This window comes from Eschrichtius robustus, chromosome 5, assembly GCF_028021215.1.
Source record: "Eschrichtius robustus isolate mEscRob2 chromosome 5, mEscRob2.pri, whole genome shotgun sequence".
NCBI lineage: Eukaryota > Metazoa > Chordata > Mammalia > Artiodactyla > Eschrichtiidae > Eschrichtius > Eschrichtius robustus.
In genome coordinates, this window is record NC_090828.1 from 136353502 (window position 1) to 136380672 (window position 27171).

General features: G+C 46.2%; 1 protein-coding gene across 1 annotated transcript in view; it reads right to left on the minus strand.

Annotated features, from left to right (window-relative positions):
• The window catches only part of ERCC3 (ERCC excision repair 3, TFIIH core complex helicase subunit), a 37304-nt gene extending 12406 nt beyond the window's left edge, over nucleotides 1-24898 (minus strand). The window contains exons 1-10 of the mRNA XM_068545299.1: nucleotides 24808-24898; nucleotides 24237-24442; nucleotides 23323-23559; nucleotides 21551-21600; nucleotides 20986-21121; nucleotides 20645-20809; nucleotides 19976-20180; nucleotides 18376-18690; nucleotides 13354-13538; nucleotides 10166-10368 (exon numbers count right to left, since the gene is read on the minus strand). Of these exons, the coding sequence (XP_068401400.1) occupies nucleotides 10166-10368; nucleotides 13354-13538; nucleotides 18376-18690; nucleotides 19976-20180; nucleotides 20645-20809; nucleotides 20986-21121; nucleotides 21551-21600; nucleotides 23323-23559; nucleotides 24237-24442; nucleotides 24808-24835 (1730 nt within the window). The 5' untranslated portion in view covers nucleotides 24836-24898. The remainder of the gene's footprint in view (nucleotides 1-10165; nucleotides 10369-13353; nucleotides 13539-18375; nucleotides 18691-19975; nucleotides 20181-20644; nucleotides 20810-20985; nucleotides 21122-21550; nucleotides 21601-23322; nucleotides 23560-24236; nucleotides 24443-24807) is intronic.
• Between the last annotated feature and the right edge of the window lie 2273 nt (nucleotides 24899-27171).

Sequence of the window (27171 nt, forward strand, 5' to 3'; positions counted from 1 at the left end):
CACAGTAAATATATGCACCGTCTTGATGCCCCTCTCAAACAGACGCTAATGCGACAGTAGTAAAGGATTAAAAAGACACAAACCCACAAGGGCAAAGAGAACAGAAGTAACAGCAGAATAGTGAAAGCAGAACTGTGGAGGTGAAAAGCAGATGGATATAGGCATGGAAACTAAACCAGTAGACCAGAGAAAGCAGAAGCCCAAGCCAGCAGGAGGGAAAAACCAATACAAAACAAGCCAATTTTCTACACAGAACACAGAAGGGTTCAGGATCTAATCACCAGTTTCCTTGGAAGGTGGGTGGTAGGGTAGGATTACAGACAGAAGGACTGACAGAGTACATGCATAAGGAAAAGTGTCAGACCCCAACCCTGAGAGCCAGGCATGCCTCCTCCCACTTGGCAGAGAACTGGAAGTTTACTTTCGAGATTCTGAACAGGAAGGTCTACACTTAGGGACCTCAGGCAGAGCTGAGGGCAAAGCAAGATTGAAAGTGAAGAACGACGGGGATTCCCTTTTCCCTCCCCCACCACAGGCTGGTATCTAGGAGACCAGAAGATTCCTCTCTGGAGAAACTTTCCAGCACAAGAGAAAAGACCCAGAGATACTGCAGTCTGGCAATCTCTTGACAAACTAGCCAGGTCCCTGCATGATCATGCTGTGGAGAGGTCCACAGGTCACCAAACCCACTAAGCTATACACAAAGGTCGATCAGCTTTTTAGCGGTTGACCGTCAAATAAGAAACTAGAGCCAAAGACTACCAAAAATCAGAAGAAGGTCTCTAAAGATAGAGCTGAAACAATCAAAACACTTGAAGAAAAGAGAGACAGTGTAGGGAATAGAAGAAAGCTTCAAAAGCTTTAACAGCCTCAGAGAAGACACTGTACTTACTCAAAAAACAAGAACAGCTGGCGATAAAGAACTCTTGGAAATTAACAAAAGCTTCAATAGTGTTGGAAGACAAAGGGATAAAAAATGGGAGAAAATGGGAGTTCACTGGAAGTCCAGTGGTTGGGACTTGGCACTTCCACTGCCGTGGCCCGGGTTCAATCCCAATCCCACAAGCCGTGCAGCACAGCCAAAAAAAAAAGGAGAAAAAAGAAAAGAAAATTGGAGAAGCTGTCCAGAAGATCTAACATCTGACCAGCAGGAATTCAAAAAAGAGAGAAAAGAAAAAATGGAGAAGATGAGTAACAAAGAAAAAACAAAGAAATTCTCGGAATTGAAGGACACGAGTTTCCAGACTGAGAGGGTCTACTGAGTGTCCATCACAATGAAAGAAAAAAAGATCACACTAGTCATAGTGTTTAGAAATTTCCAAAAAGAAAAAACAGATTCTAAATTCCTGAGAGAAGGAGCACAGGACCACCAGAACAGATCATCAGACTTGCAAGCAGCTGCATTGGAAGCCCCGAGAAAAGGGCCCTGCCTTTGACATTCTGAGGCCCAGCCAAACAAACTACTGATCAAGTGTGAGACTGAATAATGACATCTCCAAGCGAATTCTTAAGAACTCTTCCTCTATGTACCTTCTCTCAGAAATCTACTAAACGATACACTCCATCAAAACGAGTGACCAAGAAAGAGGAGACTTGACATTCGGCAACAGGGGCTCCAACACGGGGAAGAGGCACAGGGAATTCACAGGATGATGTCAGAGGGACAGTTAGGCAGCATCTCTAATGCTAGCCAGCACGCAGACCAACGCAGAGCAGGAGGATACAGTGCTGGTTGAGGCTGGTGGAGGATGAAGGACCGGAAGGGATCCACCAGGGAAAGAAAGTGAAACGAAACCGAGAGATGACCTGATGGATCTGACCCTTTTGACAAGGAGTTTATGACTGCATGAAGAGTCCGAAAAGGAGTAATTAGTAATTATATAGAAAACCAAGCGAAAGTAATGACAAGGCAATTATTAACTTCAGGAAAAACAAATGTTAACACAAAGGAAAATGTAAGCATGGTACACTATCTGCCTTGGCTTGAACTATACTTACACAGCCAAAATAATGTAATGCTGAATACTAACTTAACCCAAATACACTGGGAGGATGGAGTGGGGGGAGGGGATGGAGCGGCATATGTAAGAGAGCTAAATCCACAACTCCCATGGCAGGAAATTAATAAGCAATTTCTACAATTAATAATCAAGAAATTACTATATAAATTATTACTTAGAAATATGAAGGTAAATACAGAAGAGAGTTGAAAGTGGCTATCTTTGGGGAAGAGAAACTGTGAGTAGGAAGACAGGTGCAAGGAACTGCTGGTTTTTGTAAGTCTGTTACTTTGATAAAAAGTAAAATCTTTCCTACATTAAAAAAAGGTATGGACTGAAACTTCCAAGATGTTGGAGGAGTGAGACGTCGAGATCACCTTCCTCCCCACAAATACATCAGAAATACATCTATATGTGGAACAACTCCTACAGAACACCTACTGAACGCTGGCAGAAGACCTCAGACTGCCCCAAAGGCAAGAAACTCCCCACGTACCTGGGTAGGCAAAAGAAAAAAGAAAAAACAGAGACAAAAGAATAGGGATGGGACCTGCACCTCTGGGAGGGAGCCGTGAAGAAGGAAAGGTTTCCACACACTAGGAGCCCCTTCGCGGGCGGAGACTGCGGGTGGCAGAGGGGGGAAGCTTTGGAGCCACGGAGGAGAGCGCAGCCACAGGGGTGCGGAGGGCAAAGCGGAGAGATTCCCGCACAGAGGCTCGGCGCCGAGCAGCACTCACCAGCCCGAGAGGCTTGTCTGCTCCCCCGCCGGGGTGGGTGGGTGCTGGGAGCTGAGGCTTGGGCTTCAGAGGTCAGACCCCAGGGAGAGGACTGGGGTTGGCTGCGTGAACACAGCCTGAAGGGGGCTAGTGCACCACAGCTAGCCGGGAGAGAATCCGGGAGAAAGTCTGGACCTGCCGAACAGGCAAGAGACCACTGTTTTGGGGTGCACGAGGAGAGGGGATTCAGAGAACCGCCTAAACGAGCTCCAGAGATGGGTGTGAGCCGCAGATATCAGCGTGGACACCAGAGATGGGCATGAAACGCTAAGGCCGCTGCTGCCGCCACCAAGAAGTCTGTGTACAAGCACAGGTCACTCTCCACACCGCCCCTCCCGGGAGCCTGTGCAGCCCGCCACTGCCAGGGTCCCGTGATCCAGGGACAACTTCCCCGGGAGAACGCACGGCGCGCCTCAGGCTGCTGCAATGTCACGCCGGCCTCTGCCGCCGCAGGCTCGCCCGCATCCGTACCCCTCCCTCCCCCCGGCCTGAGTGAGCCAGAGCCCCTGAATCAGCTGCTCCTTTAACCCTGTCCCGTCTGAGCGAAGAACAGACGCCCTCAGGCAACCTACACGCAGAGGCAGGGGCCAAATCCAAAGCTGAACCCCGGGAGCTGTGCAAACAAAGAAGAGAAAGGGAAATCCCGCCCAGCAGCCATAGGAGCAGCAGATTAAATCTCCACAATCAACTTGATATACCCTGCATCTCTGGAATACCTGATTAGACAACGAATCATCCCAAAATTGAGGCGGTGGACTTTGTGTGATTTTCTGTATAGCTTTGCTTTTACCTTATTTCCTAGGGGTCTGTCAATTTTTTTTTTTTTAATAGTTTTTAGCGTTTGTTATCATTGGTGGATTTGTTTTTTGGTTTGGTTGCTCTCTTCTTTCTTTCTTCCTTTTTTGATTACTTTTTAATTTTTTTTTATTTTTAACAATTTTTTTTATTTTTTATTTTTTAATAACTTTCTTTTCTTTTTTTCTTTCTTTCTTTTTTTCTCCCTTTTCTTATGAGCTGTGTGGCTGACATGGTCTTGGTGCTCGGCCAGGTGTCAGGCCTGTGCCTCTGCGGTGGGAGAGCCAAGTTCAGGACATTGGTCTACCAGAGACCTCCCGACTCCATGTAATATCAAACAGCGAAAGCTCTCCCAGAGGTCTCCATCTCAATGCTAAAACCCAGCTCCACTCAACAATCAGCAAGCTACAGTGCTGGACACCCTATGCCAAACAACTAGCAAGACAGGAACACAACCCCACCCATTAGCAGAGAGGCTGCCTAGAATCATAAGGCCACAGACACCCCAAAACACACCACCAGACGCGGTCCTGCCCACCAGAAAGACGAGATCCAGCCTCATCCACCAGAACACAGGCACCAGTCCCCTCCACCAGGAAGCATACACAACCCACTGAACCAACCTTAGCCACTGGGGGCAGACACCAAAAGCAACGGGAACTACAAGCCTGCAGCCTGTGAAAAGGAGACCCCAAACACAGTAAGTTAAGCAAAATGAGAAGACAAAGAAACACACAGCAGATGAAGGAGCAAGGTAAAAACCCACCAGACCAAACAAATAAAGAGGAAATAGGCACACTACCTGAGAAAGAATTCAGAGTAATGATAGTAAAGATGATCCAAAATCTTGGAAATAGAAGGGAGAAAGTACAAAATACACTTAACAAGGACCTAGAAGAACTAAAGAGCAAACAAACAATGATGAACAACACAATAAATGAAATTAAAAATTCTCTGGAAGGAATCAATGGCAGAATAACTGAGGCAGAAGAACGGAGAAGTGACCTGGAAGATAAAATAGTGGAAATAACTACCGCAGAGCAGAATAAAGAAAACAGAATGAAAAGAATTGAGGACAGTCTCAGAGACCTCTGGGACAACATTAAACGCACCAACATTTGAATTATAGGGGTCCCAGAAGAGGAAGAGAAAAAGAAAGGGACTGAGAAAATATCTGAAGAGATTATAGTTGTAAACTTCCCTAATATGGGAAAGGAAACAGTCATTCAAGTCCAGGAAGCGCAGAGAGTCCCATACAGGATAAATCCAAGGAGAAATATGCCAAGACACATATCAAACTATCAAAAATTAAATACAAAGAAAAAATATTAAAAGCAGCAAGGGAAAAACAACACATAACATACAAGGGAATCCCGATAAGGTTAACAGCTGATCTTTCAGCAGAAACGTTGCAAGCCAGAAGGGAGTGGCAGGACATATTTAAAGTGATGAAAGGGAAAAACCTACAACCAAGATTACTCTACCCAGCAAGGATCTCATTCAGATTCGAAGGAGAAATTAAAACCTTTGAAGACAAGCAAAAGCTAAGAGAATTCAGCAATACCAAACCAGCTTTACAAAAAATGCTAAAGGAACTTCTCGAGGCAGGAAACACAAGAGAAGGAATAGACCTACTATAACAAACCCAAAGCAATTAAGAAAATGGTAATAGGAACATACATATCGATAAATGTAAATGGATTAAATGCTCCAACCAAAAGACACAGACTGGCTGAAGGGATACAAAAACAAGACCTGTATATATGCAGGTCTACAAGAGACCCACTTCAGACCTAGGGACACATACAGACTGAAAGTGAGGGGATGGAAAAAGATATTCCATTCAAATGGAAATCAAAAGAAAGCTGGAGCAGCAATTCTCATATCAGACAAAATAGACTTTAAAATAAAGACTATTACAAGAGACAAAGAAGGACACTACAGAATGATCAAGGGATCAATCCAAGAAGAAGATATAACAATTGTAAATATTTATGCACCCAACATAGAAGCACCTCAATACATAAGGCAAATGCTAATGACCATAAAAGGGGAAATCAACACAATCATAGTAGGGGACTTTAACACCCCACTTTCACCAATGGACAGATCATCCAAAATGAAAATAAATAAGGAAACACAAGCTTTAAATGACAATTAAACAAGACGAACTTAATTGATATTTATAGAACATTCCATCCAAAAACAACAGAACACACTTTCTTCTCAAGTGCTCATGGAACATTCTCCAGGATAGATCACATCTTGGGTCACAAATCAAGCCTTGGTAAATTTAAGAAAATTGAAATCGTATCAAGTATCTTTTCCGACCACAACGCTATGAGACTAGATATCAATTACAGGAAAAAAGCTTTCAAAAATACGAACACATAGAGGCTAAACAATACACTACTACATAACCAAGAGATCACTGAACGAATCAAAGAGGAAATCAGAAAATACCTAGAAACAAATGCCAATGAAAACACGACGACCCAAAACCTATGGGATGCAGCAAAAGCAGTTCTAAGAGGGAAGTTTATAGCAATACCATCCTACCTCAAGAAACATCTCAAATAAACAACCTAACATTACACCTAAAGCAATTAGAGAAAGAAGAACAAAAATAACCCAATGTTAGCAGAAGGAAAAGAAATCATAAAGATCAGACCATAAATAAATGAGAAAGAAATGAAGGAAACAATAGCAAAGATCAGTAAAACTAAAACTGGTTCTTTGAGAAGATAAACAAAATTGATAAACCATTAGCCAGACTCATCCAGAAGAAAAGGGAGAAGACTCAAATGAACAGAATTAGAAATGAAAAAGGAGAAGTAACAACTGACACTGCAGAAATACAAAGGATCATGAGAGATTACTATAAGCAACTATATGCCAATAAAATGGACAACCTGGAAGAAATGGACAAATTCTTAGAAAAGCAAAATCTTCCAAGACTGAACCAGGAAGAAATAGAAAATATAAACAGACCAATCACAAGCACTGGAATTGAAACTGTGATTAAAAACCTTCCAACAAACAAAAGCCCAGGACCAGATGGCTTCACAGGCGAATTCTATCAAACATTCTGGGAAGAGCTAACACCTATCCTTCTGAAACTCTTCCAAAATATAGCAGAGGGAGGAACACTCCCAAACTCATTCGACAAGGCCACCATCACCCTGATACCAAAACCAGACAAAGATGTCACAAAGAAAGAAAACTACAGGCCAATATCACTGATGAACACAGATGCAAAAATCCTCAACAAAATGCTAGCAAACAAAATCCAACAGCACACTAAAAGGATCGCACACCATGATCAAGTGGGGTTTATCCCAGGAATGCAAGGATTTTTCAATATATGCAAATCAATCAATGTGATACACCATATCAACAAACTGAAGGATAAAAACCATTTGATCATCTCAATAGATGCAGAAAAAAATTTTGACAAAATTCAACACCCATTTATGATAAAAACCCTCCAGAAAGCAGGCATATAGGGAACTTACGTCAACATAATAAAGGCCATATATGACAAACCCAAAGCCAACATCATTCTCAATGGTGAAAAACTGAAACCATTTCCTCTACGATCAGGAGGAAGACAAGGTTGTCCCCTCTCACCTCTATTATTGAACACAGTTCTGGAAGTTTTAGTCACAGCAATCAGAGAAGAAAAAGAAATAAAAGGAATCCAAGGTGGAAAAGAAGTAAAGCTGTCACTGTTTGCAGATGACATGATACTATACATAGAGAATCCTAAAGATGCTACCAGAAAACTCCTAGAGCTAATCAGTGAATTTCGTAAAGTAGCAGGGTACAAAATTAATGCACAGAAATCTCTTGCATTCCTATACACTAATGATGAAAAATCTGAAAGAGAAATTAAGGAAACACTCCCATTTACCACTGCAACAAAAAGAATAAAATACCTAAGAATAACCTACCTAAGTAGACAAAACACCTGTATGCAGAAAACTATAAGACACTGATGAAAGAAATTAAAGATGATACAAACAGACAAAGAGATATACCATGTTCTTGGATTGGAAGAATCAACATTGTGATAATGACTATACCACCCAAAACAATCTACAGATTCAGTACAATCCCTATCAAACTACCAATGGCATTTTTCACAGAACTAGAACAAAAAATTGCACAATTTGTATGGAAACAGAAAAGACCCCGAATAGCCAAAGCAATCTTGAGAAAGAAAAACAGAGCTGGAGGAATCAGACTCCCTGACTTCAGACTATACTACAAAGCTACAGTAATCAAGACAGTATGGTACTGGCACAAAAACAGAAATTTAGATCAAATGAACAGGATAGAAAGCCCAGAGATAAACCCAGGCACATATATTCACCTTATCTTTGATAAAGGAGGCAAGAATATACAATGGAGAAAGGACAATCTCTTCAATAAGTGGTGCTGGGAAAACTGGACAGCTACATTTAAAAGAATGAAATCAGAACACTCCCTAACACCATATACAAAAATAAACTCACATTTAGGATTAAAGACCTAAATGTAAGGCCAGACACTATAAAACTCTTAGAGGAAAACATAGGCAGAACATTCTATGACCTAAATCACAGCAAGATCCTTTTTGACCCACCTCCTAGAAAAATGGAAATAAAAACAAAAATAAACAAATGGGACCCAATGAAACTTAAAAGCTTTCACACAGCAAAGGAAAATATAAACAACACGAAAAGACAACCCTCAGAATGGGAGAAAATATCTGCAAATAAAGCAACTGACAAAGGATTAAGCTCCAAAATTTACAAGCAGCTCATGCAGCTCAATATCAAAAAATCAAACAACCCAATCCAAAAATGGGCAGAAGACCTAAATAGACATTTCTCCAAAGAAGATATACAGATTGCCAACAAACACATGAAAGGATGCTCAACATGACTAATCATTAGAGAAATGCAAATCAAAAGTACAATGAGGTATCACCTCACACCAGTCAGAATGGCCATCACCAAAAAATCTACAAACAATAAATGCTGGAGAGGGTGTGGAGAAAAGGGAACCCTCTTGCACTGTTGGTGGGAATGTAAATTGATACAGCCACTATGGAGAACAGTATGGAGGTTCCTTAAAAAACTAAAAATAGAACTACCATACGACCCAGCAATCCCACTACTGGGCATATACCCTGAGAAAACCGTTAAGTCAAAAAGAGTCATGTACCACGATGTTCACTGCAGCTCTACTTACAATAGCCAGGACATGGAAGCAACCTAAGTGTCCATCGACAGATGAATGGATAAAGAAGATGTGGCACACATATACAATGAAATATTACTCAGCCATAAAAAGAAACGAAATTGAGTTATTTGTAGTGAGGTGGATGGACCTAGAATCTGTCATACAGAGTGAAGTAAGTCAGAAAGAGGAAAACAAATACTGTATGCTAACACATATATACGGAATCTAAAAAAAATGGTTCTGAAGAACCTAGGGGGAGGACAGGAATAAAGACGCAGAAATAGAGAATGGACTTGAGGACATGGGGTGCGGGGGGGAAGGGTAAGCTGGTACGAAGTGAGAGCGCGTCATGGACATATATACACTACCAAATGTAAAATAGCTAGCTAGTGGGAAGCAGCAGCATAGCACAGGGAGATCAGCTCAGTGCTTTGTGAGCACCTAGAGGGGTGGGATGGGGAGGGTGGGAGGGAGGGAGATGCAAGAGGGAAGAGAAATGGGAACATATTGTATATGTATAACTGATTCACTTTGTTATAAAGCAGAAGCTAACACACCATTGTAAGGCAATTATACTCCAATAAAGATGCTTAAAAAAGAAAGGTATGATTTTAGGAATTTCGGCAACTTAATCCTTCTGTGTCTCAGTTTTCTCATCTGTAAGATGAGAATAGAACAACGACCTCATATGGCTGAGGTGGTGATTAAGTCACAGTTTGTGAAGAGAAACTGCTCTGTATCCATCGTTCCCTCTGCATCCCTCCCTCCTCATAACGAACGAAGCTTATCTTCTCAGAGGACCTTGCCTTCTGCTCCACTCGCAGCACCTGAAGCCCTGCATCTCTGTGCACAGAAGCACCGGCCTCTTCCTCCTTTCTTGGCAGGAAATTTTCAACAGCCAGGTGTTAAACACAGTAGCTGGGTGGGGCTGTAGGCTTAGGAGGACCCTGGCCGGTGTTTCCTAAGAAGCTCTTTCTAGACGCTGGGCCACACCTGGGATGCTGTCCCAGTCTGCCTTGCCTTCCTGGCCCCTGACCAAATACAGTCTGATCTCATCTCTGGCCAGAGGACCCACTCAGCCTGAAGCTGCAGATGCCAACCCGTGCCCACCTTTGGAGCCCAGCTCGAAATCAGCACAACTCTAGCCCCTGCTCCCTCAGCTCAGAGCGACCAGGCCCCCTTTCCCATACACTCTAACCAATGATTCTGACCACCTGCTCCTCTGTCTCACCTGGTCCCTGGGACCACAGAACTAGATACTAAGAAGTTCCTGAGAGCTTCAAGAAAAAAAACAGGCACCTTCTACACGCTCACATGGGGAAGTTAAACTGGCTTTGGAGGCTACTCTAACTTTCCAGTTCTTACTTGTTCAGTCGAATGGCATATTCCTTCAGAGCAAACACGTTGTCAGCAAAAACAATAATCTTGTCATTCCTCCTTTCATGAAACTTGATCAGAAACTGGCAAGCTCTGAATTTGTTGGGGTTCATGGTGTACAGCAAGATTCGTTTCTTGGTTTTGATTGCCACATACTCCCGGTAAAACTCAGGAGACATCGGGCACCAAACCTGTGATACAATAAGAATCAGGGGTCAGTATGCAAGTTTAAGCATCATACAACTGGGAACTTTAGCAAATTAGCTTTAAAACAAATCAAGACAAAACCAATGGTATGTGAATTATATCTCAATAATATTGTAAACACACACACACACACACACACACACACACACCACAAAACAAAACCTAATACCCAATGTTGAACCAGGATACTCTCACATGTTAATAAATGAGATTTTAAAATGCATCAATATCCAGGGAGTTATTCTCACACCAGCTCCAAGTGAAGGAAACCAGATTCCCAACCAGTGGTGTAAACAATCCCTCCCATTTAGATCACACCTCCACACACAGCCCACACACAGCACTGCTACAGAGAACTGCACACACACTTGCCAGCTCTGTCTGTTGGGTTAGCCTAGCAATGACATCCCAGGAGTAAGGAACACACCAGCACCCAGATCTTGGCTTTAAATTACATTCTCTGCTAAAAGGGCTCCACGGAGAAATGGCTGATTCCAGGGCCAGGGCAGGGAAAGTACCAGATGAGCCGGAAATATCTTACTGTGCCAGAAAGCAAGGAAGTGCTCAAAGTCTGATGGGAACATGTCAAACGGTCATAGAAACTAGCTTGAAAGTAGTCCCACTGGTCACATCTGAGACAATTTGAGCATCCAAATAAGAATGACAGTAACATTCCTGAGGGCCTCCTCTCTGCTAAGCCCTGTGCTTGGCTGTTGACGAACTAAAGGAATCTCGGGCAAGTACACTGAAGTGCCATGACTAAAGGTCTCAAGGCTGTGTACAGACAAAAACGACCCTCCAGCAGCTCTGCACTGGAACAAGCCATAGCCTACACTGGCAGACTGAGCTTTTGCTTGCGACCAGCGCCACTTCTGTGTGATCGTCACAGACCACTTCTTCGTGCTGCCACCACTGCAGAATTAGCTGACATGGCTATGTGTCAAACTCTGTGCTGAGCTCAAATCTAAGTTTTGCTGTCATTACCTTTTCTGATTCTCTCTGGGACATATCCTATTATGACCCCTTTAGAATTTCTAGCTCTTCATAACCAAAGCAATTCTTTTTTCACAGTAAAATCTTTAAAATCATGCATTTCCCAGAATATGAAACACAAGTGGCCAATGAACGTATGAAAAGATACTCAACGTCATCAGTAAACAGGAAAACACAAACTAAGACCATAAAAAGATACCATTTCACACTTATCAGGTCTGCAAAAATTAAAAGAAGACATTTCCATATTAGGTGCCGGAGATGTGGAGCTAGCTCACTCACCCTGGACGAGAGCGTTAACTGGTGCAACCACTTTGGGAAACAGAGTTTTCCACGTGACTAGTGAAGTGAGCATCCGGAGAGCCTCTGACCCAGCAATGCGACTTCTAGGTGCACCTGCCAGAGCAGTGGCCTTCAACCTTGGGCCAGTTTATGTCATAAACCAAACATTCCCACACACCAACACAGTCTCAGGAAACAATATATACCTTTAATACATATGATGCATTCTGGCAGACTCTATTTTATCCTGGTGATGACGCACCGAAGTGATGTCACCATCTACTACGTGGTCACAGTCCCGTGCGAACACTGCTTTAGAAAACGTCTGACACAGGAAACAGGGACAAAACATACACGCAGCAATACTGTCATAACAACAAAAAAACCAAGCTCCAAATTTAGAGCCAGTGCCCGCCTAGGGCTGGGACTAGAAGCAGGGCCTTGCTGACGGGCACAAGGGGACTTTCGCGGATGCGGGAAATGCCCTAAAACTGGATTGGGGGCATAGCTGCACAACTCTTTACATTTACTAAAATCACAAACGTTATAAACCACACTACTTACTCACAACAGGTGAATGTTATGGAACATAAACTACACCTCGACAAGGTTGTGAAAAAAAACAGCTTAGCAACCCAAACATCTGTCGACGTTAGAAAAGAGTTTATTTTTACTTCTGTGTAATAGTCCATTAGCTATCAAACTGTGGTATATTTGTCCAATGGAATACTACCAAGGAATTAAAAGGAATAAACTACAGCTATATGTATCGTTAAAAAAATGCATTATGCAAAGAAAAAAATACTAAGCAAAAGACAGAAGTCATACAAGAACACATATAACCTGATTCTATTTGCATATACATAAAGATTTTTTTAAAAGGCAAAGCTAAACAATGAACGTTTAGGGATTTATACATAGGAAGTACAATAATAAAGAAAAGCAAAAAGACGACAAACCTAAGCTCCACGACAGCGGTTACCCTGGCAACGCTGCGTGCAAGGTGGGGGCTGATTACGAAGATGTAACCGAAGGGTACGGAAGCTTCTCGACAGAGCAAGTCCGCCTGCACAGCTTCCTCACACTCACCTTCACCCGACAGGCCCATGTCTGCCCTCTGAGGACACAGCCCACCCTACTCTGTCCACTGAGCGACAGTCATTTTAAGGTGCCAGAAAGGATTTCTGTTGCTGTTCCTTCTGAGAGGACTTACCTTTCTTTGAACATGTATTTTAAACACATACCTGTGCAGGTATTCATCACAGAATATGGGGAAAATGGGTTCTTAGAAATAAAATAATCAAGGCCACGTGTGCCTTCTGGGGGCATCAAAACCAACAGGCTTTGGTACCAGGGGTGGCCTGTGGGCTGCCCACGCGGGACCAGCAAGAATCCCTCCCGCGTGAGGGTGGGCAGGAGTACCCTGAGGTGCTCACTCCCAGAAAGGAGGACGAAAAGCCGCGCCAGCCTGGATTAGCCTCCTGACCTGACCACTTCCTGTGTTGCCCGTGGACAAGTGATTCTGTTTCGCGCATCTGTGAAATCGCGGGAGACTGCCCACCCCACGGGGGGCTGCGGGTACTGCACGAGGCAGCAGCGCTTTTGCTCAGGTCCTGACCTGTGTATCTGCCCACGAGGAATCGACCTGATCCACTTCCCTCCCCCAGGGACCGTGCCAGGAAGGGGACAGCTACCTCCGCGCACTGGACTTTGGCGATGTAGCCGTTGTTCTGCAGCTCCATCCAGTTGGCTTCATAGAGCTTGGGCCCAATCAGAAAATTTAAGTCGACAATTTTGTCATCTTCCCGGACGAGGGTTGCGGTCAAGCCCAGTTTGCAGTGGGCCTGCACGATGGTGAGCACCCGTCGGAACATCTTGGCTGGGGAAACAATCGGCGCATTCACGCTGTCACTTTTGTAAATGCTCAAAGTACCAAAGACAGCCTCGACCTAATACTGGCCCGGGACACTGCACGGCTGACCCCCGGGCTTCTGGATCACAGGGACCTGGCTCTAGACAAGAATGATTAGGTGCGAATGCTTAATCTCCACTTTCAGACCTGTCCAAAAGAAGGGTGAAAAGGAGAACAAGAGGGGGAGATGACCTGGAGGAAGCCCCAGGCTAGGGAGCCCCAGCACTCCCCTCACCACAGCTCGGCTATCAGGGGCACAAACGGCAATCTGAAACATGAGCCACACTTAAAATGCCACTGAGCTCTGAATCACGCAAGGAATTTGTTCACCCTGACGCCTGTACCTCGGTTACCAGGAAGATGGTTGGGTATCTGGAGGACCAGAGGAATGAAAGGAGCTCCACTTCCCGCCACCCTCCCAGAAACCAGGAAGAAACGAGGGAGAGATGAAACCCCAGGCACCTCTCCCACCTTAGGAAACGTCCTTCTCTGCACTCTTCCAATTACATTCATTCTGGTCAACCGGCAACGTCCTTTGCCTTCCTTTCGCTTGAATGTTATCATTCTTTCTGAGGTATCAAATTAAATTAAATAAACACTAAAAGGGTACAAGATATTCATTTTTAAAACTCAATTTACGGGTTTTCACAGGCTCACCTTTTAAAAACTCTAACACTATGAAGGAAAGTAAAAATGTTGAAGTCATGCTTATCTTATATCCAATTAAAGGCAAGGTTAGGGATACTTCAGAAACAGACCTGGGAATTCCCTGGCTGTCCAGTGGTTAGGACCCCATGCTTTCACGGCCAAGGGCCGGGGTTCAATCCCTGGTCAGGGAACTAAGATCCACAAGCCGCCGTGGCACGGCCAGATTAAAAAAAAAAAAAAAAAAGAAATAGACCTAACAATCCAAGGGAAAGAAGGGCAGACGTCACCAAAATGCAAACCAAAAACATAAGAACAGTAAAATAACAAAGGGCTGTCTAACCCCAGTAAGTGCCCAGGTCTCACGGTTTCACACACTGAAGCCTAACACTGCTTGCACAGACCCCTGGAAAACAAACAAACAAAAACCCAGGGTCAGGCTTATGTCCAAGGACTGTGCCGGCTCCAAAAAAGGGCAGCCAAGGACCCCAGACCAGGTTCCCCACATCAGAAGGACATGGCAGCCAAGGCAGTGGAGACCCCAAGCTACTGTGGGCTCCAGGGAGGCAGCACTGGGGCGGCCCGGGGACTGCATCAACCCGAGGGGAGCACAACGCGGGGACCCTGCCTGAACACTCTGCATCCAGAAACAAGCCTTCCCCGAGGCATCGGCCCTGCAAACGAGTCACGTCCCACCGCTGTGTTCTCTCACAGCCATAACAGCTGTCACAGGGGAAGAGCTCATGTACAATGACGTGCACGGCTCCATGAATTTTTACACAGGTACGTTACGTACCTGTGGAACCACCCAGATGAGGGTGGGAGCATTCTCAGCACCCAGGAGTCTTGCCTCTGACCCCTCTAGTCAACACCAGCACTCTCCCTCAAGGGAACCCCGATCCAAATTCAGTCATCAGACAGGAGGTCTGCCTCCGGCCTGAAGTTCATGTAAATGGGATCACAGTACGTACTTTGTGTGTGCGGCTTGTTTCACCGGACATTATGTCACGGTTGTCATTTGACATTTATTTGCGTGATTCTCTGACAGTCTCTCCCACTTTGCCTCCAGTGCCAAGCAGAGTGCCTGGTACTTAATGGGTTCTCAATAAATACTTGTTAAAATAATGAAAGTGGCACAGTGCCTTGCATGCAGGAAACACTTAATATATGCAAGTACTGTAATAAGAATTTCTTATTAATATAATGACTTAATAGGGCTCATTTTGGAAGATCTATAAAAGAACACAACAATCTTTATCTTCTGAGATAAATCTCAAAGATTTACCATTCTACCTAGTCCAAGTGGTAAATGTTTATGGTAGAATCTTACTCTGATTCGCTAGAATTCCCTATTTAACATCTGCTCTCTGGCCCAGTGAGCATGGCCATAGGGCTTATAAGGCCTGAACGCAAAATCCTTTAGAGCAGTTTGGTTTCACTCTTCTACCTAAACAGAGGCAAACTGCTCCAATGAACCAGAGGAGAGACAGACACACCTGGTGAACCGTGTGGGGTACACGTCTATATCCTCATCACCAGATAACCAACCCCAAGCCTGGCTGCCACCCTCTGAGACCCGGGGCCCAAGTTAAAGAGGAACATCAACGTATGCTAAATATATCCTCCGGCAGAAGGCCTCAAACCTCCCCACGCTTCAAACACAGCCTTCAACTAAACTGCTACAAAGCAATTCCAAAGTCGTTTATAAAAGACGTTTCTCTAGATCACCAATTCCCAATCCAATCAGACCCAATATCCACCCTCTCTTTAAAGTTTTTTTTTCCTCTTGGTTTAGTTTTTAAATATCACACAGTAAACTGAACTTCTTCTGAGGGTGGGGGGGTGAGAGTGGTTCTACACATGTTAACACGTGTGCAGACTCGCGTAACCACCACCATAATCATACTCCGGAGACGAACCAATCCACGACCCCCAAAGCTGCCTCGTGCTCTCCCTGTACAGTCGTACCCTCCCCGCCCCACCCCGGCACCCACCGATCCGTTCTCCGTCACTACAGTTTTGTCTTTTCAAGAATGTCCTACCAAAGGCATCACACACTCTGTAAGCTCCTGGGACTGGCCGATTTCACTCAGCACGAAGCCTCTGAGACTGCTTGTCACGGAGCGTCCCAGCGGTTGAGGTGCCAGCTTCAATGGCTGGTCCATCCAGCCACTCACTGACAGGCATTTCCGCTGCTTTCTAGGTTTCGGAGATTACGACCAGAGCTGCTGCTATAAACATTCATGCACAGGTTTTTGTGTGAACCTAAGTTTTCATTTCTCTAGGAGAGATGCCCAGGGTGGGACTGCTGGGTCTATATGGTAGTTTTCTAATAAACTGCCAAACCTCCCCAGAGTGACTGTACATTTTGCAAGTCCTCTGGCCACGTATGACAGTTCCAGTTGATGTGCACTCTTGTCAGTACTTGGTACTGTCAATATTTTTTATTTTAGTCACTCTAATAGGTCTGTAGTGGCATCTCATCGTGGCTTTAACCTGCATTTCCCTGGGGACCAATGCTGCAGAACATCTTTCAAATGCTTATTGGCATCTGTACACTCTCTTGAGTGAAAATCTATTCATCTCTTTTGCCTGTTTTCTAACATTTCTGCCTTTGCCTGACTGTAACAGCAATCAAATTAACATGTCTAAAGCCTAACTCCCGGTCTTATCTCTCCAAACCTGCTCCTTCTAGAGTCTTCCCCATCTCAACATCCACTCCACCCTTCTGATGGCTCAAGCCAAAAGCTGACAGTCATCCTTGATTTCTCTTTCTTTCAGAACCACATCTAACCAGCCCACTTAACCTTCTCAACATAACCAGAATCAGTTTACCTTTATTCTTACTGGTCCAAGCCTCATGTTGGGATTCCACCAACTAACCTACTTAGCTGCTCTCCACTCTTGCTTCCTGCAGTCTCTTCTCAGCACAGCAGCCAGGGTGATATTTTTATAACATTAAGTCAGATAATGTCACCCTCGGCTCAAATCCCTCAAATGGCTTCTCACCCAGAGTGCAAGCCAAAGACCTCCTTCAGGTCCTCCAGAATTGGCTCCGACACCTCTCCGACCTCAGCTTTGACTGCTCTCCTCCACGTTCCCCTCCAGCCGGAGGGCTACAGTATTGTCAGGCCATGCAATTACTACTTCCCCAATCAGGACTGCTTCCTTCTACCCGAGAGACCCCTCTCATCCCTACCTGGCTTGCTGTGAACATCCCTCGGTGTTTTCAGACATCTAGAGGTGTTGGAGGAGCTCTCATTACACAGAAAAAAACAGATAGAAAGGCCCTTTTGACAATGTTTTGAATACTCTATGTGAAAATGCCTCTGATTCCATTTACTTCAGAGTAATCTCTAATTTACACTTCTTAATTGATCAGGACTACCCATTAACTTGTTTTATCAAGAAAGGTTTGCCTGGAATGCTATCCAGTAATAAAAGGAACACAGCATCAGTACGTATTACAACGTGGGTAAACCACTGTGTGAAGTGAAAGAAGTCAGATAAAAGAAAATACATATCATGTGATTCTGTGAATATATTTCCAGAAAAGGCACGTCTCTAGAAACAGAAAGCAATTCAGTGACTGCCTACAGCTACGGATGGAAACACTGATGGCAAGTGAGTAGGAGGACGATGTTCTAAAACTGGGTCACGGTGACGGTCGCACAAACTCCGTTTTACTAAAAATCCTGAATCGTATACTCAACGCTGGGTAGATTTAACGGCTTATAAATTATGTCAGTATGGCTGTTTAAAAGGACTGCCTGCAATACTTGGACCTCTATAACATATTAAGGAACAATACTTCAGTCCTCAAATAAAACAAATATCGCAAGGACTTTTTTGTGCCCCAGTCTAGTTTCTGCAGGACCGTAAAGAAAAAAAATGGGTTAAGGGTAAGCTGAAGTGCAATAGCTGAGAGGGAGGATGGAAGAAAAATTCACTTTCTAGATGACTACTCTGGGCCAGTGATTAAGGAAGCTGCCAGTGTGTACACCCACCCCACCCATGCTCATAACTTATCTCAAAGATTCACCTAGCAAGTCACTCTAGCAAGATGGATGTACTACACAGCAGTCCCTCCCTCAACCCAAGAACTGGAAATCAATCTGTCTATACGATGAGTGGGCATCCCAGCTCTCAGCCGGCTTACCTGGTATGGTGTGTACTTCGTCCAGGATCATGAGGCCCCACTCCTGAGTTTTGAGCCACTCCATCACCCGCTCGGCCTCCCAGGACCTTTTGGTGGTGTGGCCCAGCATGGAGTAGGTGCTGATGGCAATGGAGCAGCCTATGGGCTTGTCCTTGGCGTCGGAGGTAAAGCGGCAGATCTGGCTGTCGTCGATGGTGGACCACATCTTGAACTGGGCTTTCCACTGCTCCACAGACACAGCTGAGTTGCCCAGCACCAGGCAGCGCTTTCTGACTGTGCACGCAGCTGTCACGCCAACCAGGGACTTCCCAGCACCTACGAGAAACCAAAGGGCAGTCCTACGCGAGGCCGGGATGAAATGAGGCATAGGGACAGACAGGAGGACTTGTCAGCCCACCAAGCTGGCCAAGATCATTTGTAACGATCCTCAGGGCTGACACTGTTGAGGTGCTTACTGCTCCAAACCTGTTTCCTTCTTTAGAAAAAGGAGGCACGCACACTCCACACACAAACATGAGAATTAAAAGACACAAGTGCCAGGCCCTATTAAAGCACTGTACACGCATCTCATTTAAATGTTGAAAAACAACATTTGTCAAAATAAACCATAGGTAAGAGACACTCCTATTACTGCCATTTTAAACACGGGAAAACTAAAGCTGAGTGGTAAGTCGCCCAAGGCCCTGGGACAGCGGTGCTGCTGGGGTACAGTGTGCCCAACACCCAGACTACCCCAGGAGGGACTCAGTAAAAGACGGCTACCATGATGACGCAACAAACTGGGCTGAGCACTGGGGAATGCGGTACGTACGCTGCTACTGGCAAAGACAGAGGAAGGTGAAACTCCAGGGGCTTCTGAGTTTACTACCACCTACCACGTGAACATCAAGATTAAAAGTCAAGCTATTCCTTGAAACAGCAATTCTTCCTTGACCAGGGGTGTGCATCAAAATAACCCATGAGGCTTTAAGAAAAAAAAAAAAAAAAAAAAACTGAAGGTGCCTGCCCCTCCCCCAGAGGGTCTGCCTTCTTGAGTGTGGGGTAGGCCACCAGCTGAGTCTACTGTGACCTCTGGCCAAGAACCCAGGCCAGACCTGACACGACTTAGGACAAATGACATTAGACGGGCGCCAAGGGGGCTGCCACAGCCCCTTCTTGGAAGTGCACACTGTAATAAGCAGTACAGGACCAAACAAAGTTTCTGTGCTAGGGAGCCTCCAAATACACATAACTTACAAGACTGACTGTGAGGAACTCTAACCCCAGGATGTAAACCAGCCCTTTCCCACAGCACCACCCTTCCTCACTGCCCAAGACTTTACACACTGCCTAGCTGATTGGTTTACTGTCTGAGCTCCCCCACCACAATGAGCTCCATGAGGTCAGGAGTGTTGTTCTATCCACCATTACATGCCCAGCGTGGAGGTCAGGGCCCTGCACAGAGCAAGCACGCAAGTATTTGTCAAGTCATGAATCAGGGAGCCCTGTGACACTGGCTGTTCCCTGACCAGGTGGGATTTAGAGAAAGGCCCTCAGGGAGGGTGTACGGCAGGTCCGGACAGAGCGGCCTAGCCATCTTCTTCACTCAGGCGCCACTCACCACAAGGAAGGACGATGACCCCGGAACGTGCGCGCCCATTCCCGAACATCTTCCGCAAGCTCTTCTCCTGATAAGGTCTAAGGACAGCTGTGGGTTTCAGGTCAATGTTGATGTCAGGGTTGACAGAATCATTCCGGAAGTCGTATTCTGCCAACAGAGGGTACTCCAGGTGGATGCAACGTTTCTGGAGTTCCTCAATCATTTCCTGGAAAGTGAGCATGAAGGTTTTACAATCTTGTTAACTCCAAAGTGTGCTCACAAACAGCACACATTCTAAGGAGCCTAATGATTTAAAGAAAAAAAAGAAAAAGGTTAGCTAGACTTTTAAATTTCAGATCTTGCTTGATGACAGCCGGTTTAAAGCATAGACTAAGGGCCCCAAACTAAGGACATGGACAAAATTAAATCCAATCAACCACCAAAAATGCCCGCCAGGCACTGTTTCTCACATCTCCCCAGGAACCTGTGAACACTGACCCACCAGCCTGAAGAACAGGACACTGAGATCTAAGTCCATCAGGAAGAATGGTGCTGCAGTGCACGGGCACCAAAATTTGGGGACAGATGGGGATTCCTTCCTCTCACACAGGCTACAGACAGTCCAGGAAGGGCTGAACCAGCTTCTGACACCGGCTTAGAGAAGCAACCAGGAGGGGTACGTTCACTAACCTGCTTGACTTCAAAAGATACGGTCTGTGTCTCTTCTTCTTCCTCCTCATCCTTGTCCATTTGTTCATAAAAGTCAAACAGGTCCGTAGGGATGTCAGATTTACCCTGTGGATCTGTCACCCGGGAAGTGGACGGCCCACCGCTGCCTTCAGCACTCTTAGCGATCTGAAAGAGAAAGGCAGGATCTGGACTTGCACAAAACACTTAACCCTACTGTTACCAAGCAACAAAGCTGCAAGAAAACAAGGACTACCAGACTGCAAATGCTGGACTAACAGCACCTGAGAGAACTAAAATCCTAAGTGCGTCCACCCCCAGGGGTGACCCAGGAGGCCACATACGGCAGATTTGCTGGTGAAAGTCTCTGTGATGAGCTCGGTGGCCTCCCCCTCAGAGTTCCTCAGGCGGCATTCCCGGATCATGGGATCCTGGAGAAGATGCTGGATGACATCAGGGTGAGAACTTTCAACGAAGTACCTGTAAGAGGGGAGGAAGGAGGTGCCTACTGACCAGTACACCATTTTCAGAAGGTTCCACTGCTCACTCATAAGATGGTCTGGAGACAGCGGCCTAAGGCCTCTCTCCACGCTCACTCTCCCCCAACCCTTTGCCAAATCTGAGATATGAGCTACTGGCCATGACATAACACACGAGGGTTGTAGGCAAAGCCCCACTGTGAAGACAAACTAGCAGGGATCTGAACCCCAGCTCCACTGTTCAGGGGAATACGGTGGTCAGTGAATGAATTTCCGGTTTTGGCCACATCACTTCACTTATTCCTTTTAGCCCCTTACTCGGGGGAGTGGGTGTTAGTGCAGAGCAGACAGTCCGCATGTGTTAGCTCCTTGCCACCTGATATGCAGAGGGTGAACGTGCCTTGGATAGGCCTGTCACAGAACCCCTTACCTGTTGTGCTTCAGGACCAGCTTGACTTTCCCATAGCTGACAGTACATAACTGCAAGAAGTGACAACACCATACAGGCAAAATTAGCAATATGCAGCTCACTCAGAACACGTTCATTACTGGGCACACCTTAGTACCTATCAACCAAGCGAAGAGTTCATTTTACTTTAGGAAAATCCAATGTGCAATCCTAAAGGGGGCAGATCTGCCTAAATTGAGCTTTTCTATTAGCTCCTACTTTTTGAGGGCAAAACCTTCCTCTTGCCTGGCTAATTCTGATGCACGTCCCTTAATCTAAAATATGCTGCTTAAAATCTTTCTTTCATTTTCCCTTTCCCTTTCTTCTCCATTCCCAGAGCCCCATCCTAATCCAGGAGTTCATCTCACTGTACCAGTACTACCACAGCTCCCAGCACAAAGCTGGTAGAGTTATGTGTCCACTAATTGTGTGCTGCGTAAATTAAATGTGAAGCCTCTGGCCTCCTCACCAATGTTCCTATCTCCCCAACTAGATGTAAGCCTCTTGATGGTAGAAAATCCTTCCAGGTTCCCAAAAATCTTTAGGATGGAATGCAGCAGAGATTATACAGTAGCCACGAAAAGTCACAATTCAGATCTCAGGCTGCTGCCGCCTCCACTGCTGCCCTTCTGCATCCACCACTGCACTAACCAACACTCACATTCCCGCAGGCAGCTCCCAACCAAGACTGAGAACAGCCAGGGTACTGAAATAGGCTCATGCTACAAGGTGCAAGCCCTTCTCCCAGGGCACCCTTTCACATCAGAAGAAAAGAGAACTCTCTCCAGGGCTCCTGCCAGCTTCTCTGAGATTGGCTTCATTACTGTACTGGATGCCTGTGGCACTCATCTTCTGCCACTTCAGATCTGGGGGGTCTGAATCCAACTCCCTGTAGATCAGCCGAGGACAACGAAAGCCACTGTGCACCTCTTTTGAATGGTATTCACTATCTCTCAGAACAAACCCAAGCAGGTTCAAGTGCTCGTCACATAGAACCCTATCCACTTCAAAATTTGAAGTCCTTTTGACTTTTCCTAATGGAAGTTGTTGACTAGTGGTCTCGTGCAGGTATTCAAACTTAGATGGAGTTTATCATCTGTACTAACTTGCTCAGGTTACCATATAGAACACCACAGACTGAGTTGTTTAACAACAGAAACTTATTTCTAGAAGTCCAGGATCATGATGCCAGCCATTTCGTTTCCAGTGAAGGTTCTCTTCCCAGCTTCTAGGGGGCTACCTGCTTGCTCTATGCTCACATTACCTCTTCCTTGTACAAATGAAGAGAGAAAGAGAGCACACAAGCCTTCTGGTGTCTTTTCTTATAAGGACACTCATCCTATTGGCCTCACTCTTATAACCACGTTTAACTTTAATTATATCCTTACTCCAAATACAATCACATTACGGGGTAGGTCCTCAACACACGAATTCCGGAGGGGGCACAATTCAGTCCGTAACACCGTTCACTTTGGGCTGTACTCCCAAATAACCCGGGCCAGAATGGGCCTGAATTAGTAACCCCGCTGTGTGAGCACCCACTGGCTAAGAGCAGCTCGTGGGAAGTGTGCCCTCAGCGAAACACGATGCTGGATCCAGAGGAGGAGCAGCTGGGGTAATCGGTTACTATGCTCCCCACACTGGATCTGAATGGCATTTTCGTGACTGCTACAGGGTAACAATGTACAGCACCTGTCCCCACTATCACTACGTTAAGAAGGAGGGCAAAAGAGCCAGCCTTAGCCCCCACTTGCCTTAATAAACTGAATAATTCCATCAGGGACTCCCGTCTTGCTGAGCTTCCTGAGGTACTCAGTGATGTCACTAGTTTGCAGCCCAACGCTGACAGCTGCGTACAGGGAGTAGGCAGTCAGTTTGTACTCATGCACGTGGGTTGGTCGGCACACCGGCTCTGCAATAGCCACCAGGAAGTCTTGAGCATATTTGTAAACTGGAGAGAAGGCTTCTAAGAAGACGTGGCCATCAGGAGCCTGCGAAACACCAAATGGACACGACGGACAAGGAAACTAATGAGTTGCAGAGACGATTAGACTCTTTCCCACATCATTATCTAGAAAGGATAAGCTGCCCAGAAAGTGATCTAAAGCTAGCCAACACCAGGAATATTTCTGTAAGCACATCTTCGGCCAACTGTGGGTCCCGCTACTTTAATCGGATACGAGGAGTAGAGAGAACAGAAGAAAAGGTTTCTAAAGTCAGTAGCTGCCTCTCACGATTCTTCACAGGAAAAGCCCACCTTACTGGCTGTCCTTCTGGCTAGATTTCAAATGAATGGAGAACATTAATTGCTTCAAGTTGAGCAAAAAAGCTGCCTAGCAAATGTATGTCTCATTAGTTTTTTTTTTTTTAATGGGGAATTAAAATGTTACATAATAAATGCCATTTATTCTTTAGATAAAAGTTGTTTCCAAACACGTGGCAGAACTGGAGAGGGAAAGGGGAGCAAAAGGAGGGGTTAGAGAGGAAGGAAGCCCACGTCTAGCCAGCACATGTGTGCGAGCAGGCTCACTGCTACCTCGGCTGTTCCAAACTGCCTATGAAAATGAAAGCTCGCTGCCAGTGGGCTCTGAAGCGAAGCTCCCCATCCCGCGTTCCTATCTGGGCCGCACCCACTCTTGGGCCCGGCCCCGGCTGAGGGCTTGCTTACCACCCAGAGGGGCCTGGAGGTGTGGTCGCCCTTCAGCGGCATCTGCAGCCTGTAGTCCTTGGCTCCATACTCATCCACTTTGGTGCCGGACTCATCCACCTGCTTCCCGGCCGCCGAGGGAACCGCTTCCTGAGAGTCGTTCCCAGGGGCGTCGTCTTCATCGTCTTCCTCATCCTCGTAGTGCCGCTTCTTGGACTTCTTCTTCTCTGCAGATACGGACACGGACACAGAAGTGAGCCCCGCAGGAGCCTTGGGTTCCCCCCGCACCGACTAGCCGCAGGTCGGGGGAACCTGGCTGCAGCCGGACTTCCCCAGCGCCAAGCACCCCGAGCCCAGAGCCACTGCGCGCCGCGGGCGTCCTCTCCCTCAAACGCTGCCCACCCAGCCCGGGGGCAGGGCTGCCCGGAGGTCAGGGGTCGCACCCCCGGCCAGCGGCCTGTCGGGACAGTAGGAGACGACGGCGAGCGACTCTGGGGTCGACCGCCGCCGAGAAACCCTGAGCAGCTACCACACAGGATGATAGGGACGGCAGGTGCAGGCAGCCCCGAAACGCGCCCACGCCACGTCTCACCGCGGTCCCCCCGGTCCCTTTTGCCCATGTCGGCGACCGCAACTACCAGCCAGTACCGCCGAGGCACCCCAGCGACTGCTCTCTGTGGGACTTCCGGTTCACACCGGAGGTTCTTCCGGCCACCGCACAGGAAGTCCCGCCTCTGGGCGCCCGTGGGAGGCGTAGGTGTCTGATCCTGCAGCTGAGAGGTCAGCTGACTGTACCCGGGGGCAGGCCCTTTCTCCCTGTTTTTTCTCCTAGTCAGTGAAGTATTTTTTCAGTACCTGTTACGATCGTCCAGGCACTGTTGTTTTAGCCCCTGGGGCAGGACAGTGAACAGAGCGAAGGCGTTGGCCTCTTGGAACAGAGAGACGTGGGCCGTAAACGAATGTGTCAAGCGCTCTAAGGAAGAAATAAAACAGAGCCCAGCATGACAGGCAGTGCTGTCCCAGAATATCTCGCTGAAGGGGTGTTATTTGAGAAGAAGGTCATGAAAGTGAGATAATGTCCTATGTAAATACCAGGAAGGAGCAGTGTGGGTCTAGGGGCCGGCCGACACAGGTTTGGCGTTTAAGGGGAGCTGAGAGGGGGAGCAGTATGGCTGTAAGAGGTGGGAGACGGTACAGGACGTAGAGAGCAGTGAGTCTCAAAATGGGGTCCCCTGGCTGCATCGACATCATATGGAAACTAGTTAAAACTGATCAGAAAGGCACAAACGCAAAATATCTAAGTCATAAAATTCTGCAAGCAGGCGCAACCATCCTGCCCTCCAGAAGACTGTGATGCTCAACTCTGAGAACAACTAACGTAGAGCTGTGTAGGTCATTGCAAAAACTTTGGGTTTTATTATGAAATGAGAAGCTACTGGAGAGGTTCGAGCAGAGAAATGACAACCTGATTTCGTATTAAAGGATCACTCTGCACTAGCTGCTGTGTTGAAGATGGACTTTACAAGGTCAAGGGCAGCTACTGCAGCGCTCCAGTTGAGAAATAACTGGCTTTATTAGGGTGTTGGGGTAAAGGTGATGAACAGTGGCTGCATTCCGAATATATTTTGAAGATAGCACAGGATTTGCTGACTGACTAGATAGGGAAGGTGAGAGAGAGGAATAAAGGAAAACTGCAATGTTTCTGATCTGAGCAATTGCAAAAATGATGTACCTCAGGGAAGGTACAGGTTTTTGGTTTGTTTTTTTTAATAAGGGGGACTGAGCAGCACCCAGCCTGCTGCTGGTGAGGGCCAGGACCCCCACTCAAAGTCTCTGTTAAGGGGTGCTACTGCGAGGTTGGGTAGTGGTCCTCACGCAGGGTTCGTCATCCTGCACGATTTCACCGTTGGCCAAGATCCGCACCGTCCTTCCAGGAAATATGGGTCCCTGCTGCGCTGCACCTTTCCCCAGACCTCGAAACACCTAAAGGAAATAATCTGTGTGGGCGGCTCCCGGGACTCGGCAGCGTCCTCTCCCAGGGGCTCCCAAGCCGCTTCCTCCCACCTCGGAAGGTACGGATTTGAACACTGGTCTTGGACGTATTGAATACAAGTGGCTATATTAGCCTGCTCGAGTGCCATAACAAAACACCACAGACGATGTGACTTGAACAACGAAACTTATTTTCTCACAATTCTGGAGGCTGGAAGTCCAAGTTGAAGGTCCTGCTCTCTTCCTGGCTCACAGACGGCCACCTTCTTGCTGTGTCCTCATGTGGGGACTGAGGGAAGGGCAAGCTCTCTGGTGTCTTTTCTTCACATATGGGCACCAGCTTTGTCAAATTAGGGTCCCACCCACCCTTATGACCTCATTTAACTTTTATCACCCCCTCCCAAGCTCTGTCTTCAAATACAGTCACATTGGGGGTTAAGACTTCAATGTATGAATTTGGGGAAGGATGCAATTCATAGAAGTAGCCTATTACACGATCAAAGGAAGTGTCAAGCAGGCAGTTGGATGGAAGTCTGAAGTTCAGGGACCTAGAAATATAAGCTTGGGAATTGCCATTATATCTATGGTATTGAATCTATAGAACTGATTGAGGTTACCTAGGGAATGAATGTAGGTAAAGAGAACGTCTGGGAACATTTCACAGTGAAGAGGCTGGAAGATGGAGAATTGGGCAACACCAGCTGAAGAACAGTCAGTGAGACAGGAAAATCGGGAATCCTGGAAGTCCTTTCATTCATTTCATTCCAAGGTGGAGGGAGCGATCTACTGTGTTAGATGCTGCTGATCAGCTGAGCAAATTGAAGACCAAGACTCAGCCACAAAATTTGCAACATAGAGATCAGTTCTCAGCTAAATGGCCTGCAGTAAATTGAAGCTTTGTTCCCTGCTCAAAATGAATTTCACTTCCTCAAGTAATGGAGGAACCACACCGTTAAAACTGACT